The 10,911-nt window shown below is 42.6% G+C and overlaps 2 protein-coding genes and 1 long non-coding RNA gene across 7 annotated transcripts in view; 2 read left to right on the forward strand and 1 right to left on the reverse strand.

Moving 5' to 3' along the window:
• The window catches only part of LOC306818859 (solute carrier family 28 member 3-like), a 145,764-nt gene that overhangs the window by 23,158 nt on the left and 111,695 nt on the right, over positions 1 to 10,911 (reverse strand). The gene's annotated exons all lie outside the window — the stretch shown is intronic.
• The window catches only part of LOC306818856 (BDNF/NT-3 growth factors receptor-like), a 151,517-nt gene that overhangs the window by 9,252 nt on the left and 131,354 nt on the right, over positions 1 to 10,911 (forward strand). For 4 of the 5 annotated variants that reach the window (XM_079336580.1, XM_079336582.1, XM_079336584.1 and 1 more), the window contains 5 exons: positions 1,399 to 1,532; positions 2,399 to 2,531; positions 2,738 to 2,806; positions 2,992 to 3,219; positions 3,373 to 3,399. In XM_079336580.1, the coding sequence (XP_079192706.1) occupies positions 1,399 to 1,532; positions 2,399 to 2,531; positions 2,738 to 2,806; positions 2,992 to 3,219; positions 3,373 to 3,399 (591 nt within the window). The remainder of the gene's footprint in view (positions 1 to 1,398; positions 1,533 to 2,398; positions 2,532 to 2,737; positions 2,807 to 2,991; positions 3,220 to 3,372; positions 3,400 to 10,911) is intronic. The other variant, XM_079336581.1, reaches the window with a different exon arrangement.
• LOC306818874 lies at positions 3,682 to 5,496 on the forward strand. Its single transcript, XR_013778381.1, has 2 exons — positions 3,682 to 5,215; positions 5,313 to 5,496. It is a non-coding gene; the product is annotated as an uncharacterized lncRNA (long non-coding RNA).

Below are 10,911 nucleotides of genomic sequence, written 5' to 3' on the forward strand. Positions count from 1 at the left end.
GTCTCGGTTATATGTCATCTCTCTTCTCAATGACCACTGAATGCAAGAAGTTAAAATAGCTACTTATAATGTGAATGGCCTTGTCAACGCCATTAAGAGAAGTAAGATTTTAACTAAACTAAGGGTTAGGGTAGGTTAGGGTTAGGCTGCACTCGTCTTCGGCACAGTTACCAGAGCATGTTACTCTTTTCTGTCGGATGGTGTATATCCAAAATGTCTCCAAACTCCTGAAGTTGGGCGTCCTTTCTTGTCATCTTGTCCACGATGTTTTCCCCATGCTTTGAGCTAGCAGGCTAAGCGCTATCTTCTGTGTTGCTAACGCTACTTTTGGCTGTGTCATTCTGCTCGGAACATCTGGAAGCCCGTCTAGCCAAATCCCTGCGACACATTGTCGGGTGACAGCTGGCATTCACTGCGCTCAAACTGTCTATCAGCTCTCCACAGATCAACTGAAGGTTCATGTAGAAGACATAAAGAGCAGCAAATGGATTTAGAAAGGCAAAGTTATAGTTACTATCCACTCTGCAACTCGTGTCTTTATCCCTCTTCTTGTCCATAATGCATGATGGACTATTATTGTGATATTCTTTTTCTTGTGCAGGCCATCTTAAAACTAGTCAGACGACATATAGGCAGGTCAACTTTCTTTCCCCTCACAGGCTTCCTTACTTTTGTCATTGTTGTTGTTAGTCAGGACTTTATTGTGCTGTTGGCTGTTTCTCTGCAGACACTTCAGTGCCAGTCGTTTCCATATGTTTACAACAGTGGTGCCAAACACTAAAACACATCATAGTGAAATCTTTCCTGCTAATGACTCACATGTTGACAGAGTATATGTCATGGATGGTTTGACTATCAAAGCTGCGCTGGAAAATAATTGAACATGGAGATAATTTGTCGTGTTCCGAGGCGGGTCACGACAACAGCACAGACAGTAACACCAGCGAGGTTTTCCCAAGTTTGAACTCTGTCGCTGTGTCTCTCTTTGATTGGGGCGAATGTGCTTAAATGAAAGCAGGAGAGAAAGTAAGAGGGAGAGCAGGAGATTGAATTCAAGGTCTGTCTTTGTGAGTCCATGTTTTCCCCTGCTCGGTGGTAGTGTGTGTGTGTGTGTGTGTGTGTGTGTGTGTGTGTGTGTGTGTGTGTGTGTGTGTGTGTGTGTGTGTGTTTGTGTGTGTGTGTGTGTGTGTGTGTGTGTGTGTGTGTGTTTGCCTAATCTTCCACTCTTGTTGTTGAGGTTGTTACATGTCTGGTGTTGTGAATGAAAGGACAAGTGTCCCAATCCTAAATTTGCTTCCTTCCTTTTCCCCCTTTCCTCCGACCTCCCTCTCCCCCTGCCTCCTTCTCCTCCTGCCTCTCCTCTTCTCCTCCTCCTTCCCTCTCCCTGGTTGGATGTAGAGCTTCCCATGGCAACTTTGAACCCATCCACAGTGAGAGTAATGGAGGGGAAGAGCGTGGACCTGACCTGCACAACCTCTGGGGTGCCCTCACCTGAGCTGATATGGAACATGTTGCTGGTCTCCAAATATGATGTTAGAACACACACACACACACACACACACACACACACACACACTAAACCTTTTTCACTCATGCCCTTCTGAAACATTCTTGAAGATTACAGAACAGGATGCCCTGGAACCTGAGTTGCTCTTTCACACATGACCCCTCACAGTGGGAGAGTTTCCCTTTCAGATGAAGGCATGGGGGATGGCCAATGGTTCTTGGGGTGCAGAGCATGAAAATAGGATGCAGTGGAAGTCACTGTTTAATGTTTACATCATACACAACATAGTGTTGACAGAGTCTGCACAGGATCAATGAGTGAGTGGAAAAGAGAGAGAGAATGATCACAGCAGGTAATATTCAGGAACATTCTTGCAGGGATAATGACGTTTACATCATTGACTCACCTCAACTTTTTTCCAGAAAGGTTACAAGGGTGCTGACAGGGAAAAAGTTGGGACACATTTTCAGTCAGAAATTCTTCCTTTAGCAGGTGCCAGTAGTGTAGTGGTTAGTGCACATGCCCCATCGTCCTGAAAGTGGGTGGTCCAGGTCAGAATCAGTACTGAGGCTAACCATGTCATTCCCCACTCTCTCCTGATTTCAGACTATCCAACACCCTCCAAAAAGAATAATAATAATGAACTAAACAGTGATAGCTTGATGGATATTTATTAGTATATCCTGGGATAAAACTTGCATGTCACTGTTGCAGTACAACGATGGATTGCAATAATCATGCAAAAACAAATACAATACTTTAGGAACAATGACCTTTAAATGACAACAAGTGAAAAGAATAGCATCATTAAAAGCTGCATCTTTTAATATGTAGAACTGTGCCAGGGGTGTGTTGAAAACTCCTGATATAAGAATGTGTTTCATTCCTCAGATCAGGACATCAGGACAGATTTCTGTGATGCGACTCTCCAACCTGTCCTCTCTGGACCACAACCGCAAGATCAGCTGCACGGCTGAGAACGCTGTCGGAGAGAAAGAGTCCTCGCTGGTGCTGGATATTCTTTGTACGGCTCTAATTCAGTGTGTGTGTGTGTGTGCAGTGAAGTCTTTAAAGCTGTAGAAGACTAATGCTCCTCCTCCTTTTAATCAGTGTTATTGGATGCTTCACTAGTTCTACCGCTGAATTGCTATTTGCTTTTTTGTTTTTGTGTTTTCTGTTTGTGTCTGTCATCGGTGCCCTTAAACTCTTTATTCTTTCTTTTACACTCAGTTCCTCCAAAGATCACGATGCTGAGTCCGATCCCGGACCATTACTGGTGCATCCCCTTCAGCATGACAGGTACGACAGAGAAATCCAAATAACATCCTTCACTGATACTTTTCTGAAGTATCATCATGATCATATCCATGTTAATAAATCAAAGCAGGACCACTTATCCTATGTGTCCTTGAGCAAGACACTTCAACTAAACGAGACACATGTAACCAGTGAAATCTACAGAATCTCTTTCGTTGTATTTCCAGGAAACCCAGAGCCGACGCTACAATGGTTTCTGAATGGAAAAAAGGTGACGGAAGGGAACTTCATCTTATCACTGATCCATGAGGTCACAGAGAGAGAATACCACGGCTGCCTGCAGCTGGACAACTCCACACACCTTAACAACGGCCGCTACATGCTCGTGGCTACAAACAGATATGGGACAGACCAAAGGGAGGTGGAAGCTCAGTTCATGAGGCCGCCCAGTGAAGGTGAGCAGTAAAGCTGCTCTCAAATGTTTGAACATTCAGGATGTTTTGCCAAAGAGAGTCACTGGTACATCTTTATTGACATATTTTATAAGCCAGCGTCAGCTCAACATATCAATGAAATGTTCTTTTTGTTTTGCATTTTCTGATGTGCAGATCCTGATACGGAGCCAACTTATTATGGTGAGTGAAACATATTCCTAACGACTAATATCATGCTGTCAGTGTCTCTTCAGATCAATGTTTCTTTGCTGTTCAATATCTCATCTTTTCATCCTCCTCCATGAAGACAAATCACATTTTAGAAATCTTTCTCTTTTATCTCTCAAGTTGCTGAGGGTGCGTTACATCAGCTAGACATGAGGCTTGTTGTCCTTTCTTTTGTGGCACCCATGCTGTTGTGATTCTGTTATTGATATTCTGCATGTTGAATTCATGTTTTTTTTCTTTAATGTTTGTTTGTGTAATGGATATGTTATTGACAGAAGCTCTGAAAACAGGCATGACTGACGACATGATTTAGTGACGAGCATGCTGCAGAATTGACTCTTTGAGTGTTTCGGTATGTTTGAAAGCTAACGGTTCTTTGCCGTCTCTTTCTCCAACACCTCATCCCTCCTGCAGAGCTCCCAACAGGTACTGCAAAGAATTTGACTTTTCATAGCTCTCATAGTTAAATGATCAATTACTTAGCCGCCTTCTCTAAATGACTTGTTGTTACTTTTGCTCCACACAGGGGAATAAAGTGCCAGCTTGAATTGACAATGTAAAAGGGGCTAATGAAAACAACCAGCTGAAACCCTGTTTATTAGATGGATAGATAGATAGATAGATAGATAGATAGATAGATAGATAGATAGATAGATAGATAGATATTTTATTGATCCCGAGGGAAATTCAAGCCTTAAACCCTTTATTTCAGACGGAGGTAGAAAAATATGGCTTTTTCATTCAAGTCCAGCTACCTAACTTTTGTTTTCATCCTGAAATCACATCATCTCTGGCAGATTTTATCTGTTGCATGATCGTGTCGTGGTCCCCATCTGACTTCTTTGAAATAAGAAGCATATGAATTGTCGTACGTATGAATTGATACCACAAACCAGATTTGATGCAAAACACTGAGACTAAAGCAGCTGCTAATGGTTGAAAGTCAGTGAAAGACAGAAGAAGAAGAGGGCGTGATCTTGCAACGCAGTGCAGAGCTTATAAGTGCTAATATGAGAAACTCTGATAATAATAATCCAGTTTGGTAACTGCTAGAGCACCTTTACAATATGAGAGAAAAGACTTTGAAGATGTGGGAGTTCAAAACTCCTCCAAGTTGGACAGATAAGCTAAAGTTAGCCTGAACTCATGTTACACATCCTACATGCATTGATAGAATACACAGCGACTGTTTTCATCTGTAAATCAATGTGCTGCTCTTTAGATTGATGTTGATAGATTGAAGTCACAATCCTTCATCATATGCACAATTCAAATGATCTGCTTTGGGTTTGTGGACATTTGCTCTTTAATTTGCTACAAACAACCACCTGGTGCTGAACATGCTGTTAAACACCAGTAAACTATGTCTTTAACAGGTGTTGATTATTTGGTCATTTGTTGTTGCATTAAATAATCAATCGGATGGCCTTGGGCTTATGTTGCCTTGTGTGGAAACTGCAGCCCTCGTCACAGAGACCGTGGGTTCGAATACGACGGCGGCCCTTTACTGCACGTCACCCCGCTCACTCTTTCTCTGAGGTTACCCGTCTCTCTCCAATGATGGAGAGAAAAAAAACAAAACAGCAGAAAATGTCATGTTTAGGGTGTCCACGTGCTGTTTTGTTGTTGTTTCCCTGTCTGTCATTCCCTCCTGTCTCCCCTTCCCTCACTAATCATTCAATTAGGTTCAGCTGCGGTCACAGGTGTCTCCCAATCATCATCATCATCAGGCTATTTAAGCTGGCTCCTTGCAGGAAGCCAGTGCCAGATTATTGTCTCATCTCCATGGGTTTGTTCCTCAGTGTTTGTGCTTGCTCCTTGTTTATTCCTGGATACTTGTATTTACTCGTGTTTGTTGACCTCTTGTATTTTCTCCTTCTCCGTAGTTCCCGTTCCCGTCCTTCCTGCGACTCCGTCTTCCCCTGTTCGTGTCGTGTGTCCGATCTGGCTCCTCGTCACGCGTGTTTAGGTTTAGGGTTATTAGGTTGCACTAGAGTCACATTGATTATTGTACTGCACATATATTTCACCCCGTGTCACATATTAATAAATTGTTATTTGTTAAACGTCCTTCTGTCTCTGAGTCGTGCGCTTGGTTCTGAAGATTTTCTGAGTCGCAACAGAAAAGTTCTAATGAAGTAATATCATGTCCGGTAATTTGTGCCTGGTTTGACCTCATTTTACAAACGTGTGCGACAATAATTAGACAAAGAGTGTGAGTGGCTTTGATTATGTCATTATCACCATTTTTTAGACGTTTTTGTTGGATTATTTTGTCGTTCTTTTGTTGAATGAATCCTTAAAAGTGATCGACTTTGAGATGATTTGAGTTCAAAGGAGTCACAGTTGCAAGCCCATTTAGACTCTCAGCAGCATTTTCCAATCTGTGCTCGCTACAATACTGTTGAAAAGAAATGTTGATTTCAACTCTGTCCTTCTGTCACTGTAACTGTATTGACTTTCCTCTCTCTCTCTGCTTATCAACAGAGGACCCTCCTGAAGTCACTCACAAAGACAGAGTGGCTGTAAGTCCTCTGCCACCTGTTTAGTTTACTATTTCATTTGTGTCTAGAAAACACCTTGTCAGGGTCTCTTTTCCCATGCTCGGAGGTTAATAACTCGTGTTTTGTCATCGTTCAGGTGTACGTGGTGGTGGGCATTGCTGCTGTCGTCTTCACCGGTTTCGTTCTCTTGTGTGTTCTCAAGTTTGGAGGGAACTCCAAGTTTGGCATCAAAGGTAAGGCTCTAAGCTTCTGTCTTCATTGACCTCCTCGTCGGGGAGAACATGCCGAATCACTACAGAATTAATCCACAGTACGTATTTGTCTGTTATTTGTGAGTAACTGTCAAAGATGGCTTCATGGATACACCAAAAAAACAAAAAGAGATCCCCCCCCTCTGTTCCGTCTTTGGGGGTATTAACAGAGACGTTACAGAGCTGAGCCAGCCGGGCGGAGCACAGCGCAGTGTGCGTACATGCAGTCAAAAAGGAAGAGAGGCCAAGCTGCCCTAGCACTCCTACAGGGGTGTGGTCAAAGTCAACTCATTTGCATTTAAAGCTACAGACACAGAAACTGTGTGTTCTGAGCGGGGCTGAAATAGAGGGCTTTATAGGCCTTATCAAACACACATTAGATTAGATTTAGTACAAGATACTTCACACACACATGTTTTGAGGAACTGTGAATCATTGAAATTGGTTTAAAAGGAGTAAAATATGTGACCTTTAGCATCCTCTTCAAAACGTCCAATTAGAGCAGCTTAATAAGTTTCAGCTCTTTTTCTAATTTGTTCCATGTAAATTGAGGCAAAGTGAAATGTCCTTTTTTCCCCTGAAGGTGTGAAGAAAACAGAGCTCAAACAGACTCGTAGATGATAAAGCAGCAGTGTTAGAGTCTGCGTGTTGGACATAGAAGATGGAGCAGCCACTATATACATTGTGTGTATGTGTGTTAGGGTTCATGGCTGTGTGTGTGCTCTGAAGGAAGTGATACCTCTAATGCATCTTAGCATCCTATGTATGTCTCTGTCTCTTGTGTGTGCACTTCCACTCTTGTTTAGGATGTTGGGTTATATTACCTTCTTGCCCTTCTGATTCTTCCCTTTGAGCTTTCATCCTGGCCTCTTCCTATATTTGACTTCCTGTCGACACGCAGTCTCGTCCCTGTGCTCCACATAGATCCAGATGTGTGTTCCCTGCAGCGTGTTGACGCTGGGATGAGCTACAGATCAAGAGATGTTGAGAGAGGTGGCGGCAACAGAGTAAGCTGGAGAGATAAATGACTTTGAGTAGTTGGCAGAAACAGCAACATTTTAACGTTGCTCCCTCTGCTTTTTGGGCAGCGTATGAATGGGTCAGTACTGATGGAACTTCTGCTATCAGTGTGTGAATGGGTAGGTGTGACCTGTAGTGTAAAAGTGCACTGAGGAGTTAGAAGACTAGAAAAGCACTTTACAAGCTCAAGTCCATTTACCATGTGGAAGAGCTTTACAATAAGATATGATCACATATTCATACTTTTCTTAAACGTACACTATAAGCATGCTGACGAAATACAAGGACAGCAAAAGCACAGCACAACACACAACATACATCAGAAAAAAGACACGTTGCCAGAGATGACAGATGATGTTACAGAAATATAGTCATAGAATAGATTGCACAGAGAAACATTGTACAAGGTTTTCTTCCTTATCTTTCATTGCATATTCAAAGTTTCACGGGAAGTAATGCCAAGGCTAAAAGACGTAGACGCAGATTTTATGCCATTCACTCTTACGCCCAACAAACGCGCTTCTGGGCATGGTGATACACTTCCCTTTATATTAGATTTGACATATTCTGGACTCCTCGCCTCACATGGAGAGAAGACTATAAGCTGAAATACTTACAATATGTGAATATTGAGGTGCAGGATTTGGATGGTCTGGTTGAGGGTGTTTGATTATTTATCTGGCGAGAGTAATTGAAATGTATATTCATGTTGTAAGTGAGCTTAAAGCTTAAATGGTAATAAGGATAAACATAAGAAAAGAAATCACGATAACAAGCAGCTTGGTTTAAATCTGCCTGCTGAAAGCCTTCCACTTTTCACAAAATGACACATAAGTTCTCTCCTAAAGGGACTGCAGAATCCTGAAAGAGATCATCAGATCTGTTTGTTTTCATGCCCTCCAAGCACCTGTAGGGAGGGAAGCGTCAACATGAACCTGAGGAGCAAGACAGAAATGTCAAGAGAGGGAAAAAAAGGAGCCATTGAAAGAGAAACAGGAAATGTGAAGTGGAGAAAGTGAGAGACAGATGGAGAAGAAGAGAGCAAATGCTAAAAATGACATTTGACAAGAAGACAATTCCTGCAACAGATACACACAGAGAAACTCTTTTCTGCTTTTTCCACCAATTTGTCCAACACGTAGCATTAAAATGAAGAAAGACAATTGTGACCACGGCGTCAGACTATTTGGCTTTTTCTACCATATAGTCAGGGTATATTATCACATATTTGGCCAATCTGGGAATAATTCCTTACCAATAGATTTCTTCACAAACGTGTTCATAAAGGTGTCTTATAACACATAAAAAAACATTTAAATCCAACTCCCATAGGAAAATCTGTGAGAGCGGCTCAAAGTCAGGGTACCTGGAATAGTACTTTATTGGTTCTGTATACTTATTGGTGAAAACTTGAAAATGTGAACCTTTGCTTTTGGTAGCTTGTGAGGGGTCAAACTAGGGGTTCTTTAGGATTCTGAATCCATTGCAAACATCTGTTTTCCAAAAAATCCACTCCTTGGTGGAGAAATGGCCACGCCCACTTTTACACATGACCCAGTTCTTGCTTTGCTAAATGCATAAAGCGTCATATGGAAACCTTGTGCCAATAAACCTCTCCGATGTTCCATTCCTCTGATGTGTGGGGGGATTAATGATCCAATGAAGCTCCACTCCGCTCACACACACTCAGCTGATTCGTTGTCTGAGGAGCAAACGAAAGGCTCAGGTGCAGGTGAGGTCATGGTGACGCCACGTAAAGTGAGGCCTTTCTGGTAATGTGAGCTTTTTGTCTTTTTGGTCACTTTCTGGTGGCCGTGAAGAAGCTTGTGTTTCCTCCCCCGTTTGTCTGGAGTTGAGAACAAAATTTCCAACATTTGTCTCCCGATTTTCCCCTAAAAGGAAAATGACAGAGCCAGCTGAAGGGGGAGAAGCAGATAGTTGTTTTTGGCCCTTTATCATAAAGAGTCAGCTGCCTGGGATGCTTTTCTCCTTTACACTCACTTCCTCTGCACACGCTCCCTGATTACACATCCTTCTGCAGCAGAGGAGAGAGATGATTTTTGGAGAGGACAGAAGTTTTGCAGTAATCGTCTGATTAAACACAACCTGCATGTTTCCCTCTGTACTGTGTGTTTATTCAATAGTGCTGTTTTTCAGTTGAAGCGAGCAGCAGAGCGGATGATGAAGGACAGACTCTCCTCACCCCTGGTGCTCATTAGTTTGTGGATTGCTGCTGTGGGACTTATCCTGTAGCTCCAACACTAATGATTTGAGTCCAGTTTAAGAACTTAACGATCCAGCCAAAGCAGAGTTACGTCCGTACATTACATCCACACCTGCTGCTTTCCTCGTGATCTCCACTGTCAGCGCTCATGAAGGGAGATGAGGATGAAGCGTGTTCCAATTGAATGTGAATGATTGGAGTCTGCACATTGATCATGCACAGATGTTGTCAGAGAACATTTATAAAATGGGGAATATAAAGTGCACAATCAGACGAAGATTCACCTAATCAGTCAAGGTACGTTGATGTGGAAGTCCAGAATACAGAGGAGGTCGAAGCAGTAAGCCAAGTAGACTGAAGACTAGGACTTTATTACCTGACACAGAAATGCCGTACCAACCGGACACGAGCTTTTCTTCCTTCCTCCAACACACCAAAGATAATTAGACACGTTAGCTTCATTGATTGACTCTTCATTGCCCATAGGTTGTTGTGTGATGATAATGGATAAATATGTTCATATGTCCAAACATTTCTTATGATCTTTACAAATATGTTGAGTCAAGGCCGAACAAACCTTTGATCTGGGATGAAGCTCTGTGTTCAGTTTGAAGGATTTACTGGCATTCAGTCTGATCTCGTGTTGCAGGATTTTCAATCATTGCTCAGTGCGGATAAGAAACATTGGACGACGTCACTTTCGTGGTTTCCTGCAGAACATTGAAGAAAAACGATATTAACTGAACACTGAAAAATGCCAATAAATCCCTGAAACACACGTGGGCATCTGGAGATACAAACAATGAATACAAACTAAATGTTTCACAAGCAATGATTTCCTTCTGCTTGCTTGGCTTTTTTAGCTCCACTGCAGAAAATCAATAGACCCGTAAGTCAGAGCCTGAGGACATGAAGTCACTACATGAAATGAATTTGAAAGCAGTGCAGCGACACACCTGGAATCAAACTTTTATCCTCTCTTGACCTCGTCTCATGGCTCTGCTCTCGTCCAGTCATGACTCACTTCTCTTCCAAACACTCACAAACTCTGGCTTCTGATGACATTTCTTATATCGGGGATGCGTTTGAACCTTTAATGCCACCATCCAGCTGAGAGGTTTGTTATGTCTCCTGGCTGGTAAACTGACAGCTTTGTAATGTACACATAATCCTGCTGCACTGATAAGGCTGCTGTGTTAGCTGGCACAGACTCCCTCAGTGACGGGCCAGATGTTGGCATCCGCCTGTAATTTCAGGAGAACAACAGACACGCAGTGAATCACCTTAAACGCCTGCACATCACAGGAGGTAGAAACGTTTGTACTGTATGTTAAACAGCACATTGTGGCGCCAGCTATCTGTAAACATGTGTGTCCATTGATTGGGCCACAGTGAGAAGGTTAGGAGCAATAAAGTGAAGTTCAGACGTGTGTGCGATCAATGAGTGACTGTGACCTTTGCTGCACAGTGATAAACACACACACAC

Source organism: Symphodus melops (genome assembly GCF_947650265.1).
Source record: "Symphodus melops genome assembly, chromosome: 23".
NCBI lineage: Eukaryota > Metazoa > Chordata > Actinopteri > Labriformes > Labridae > Symphodus > Symphodus melops.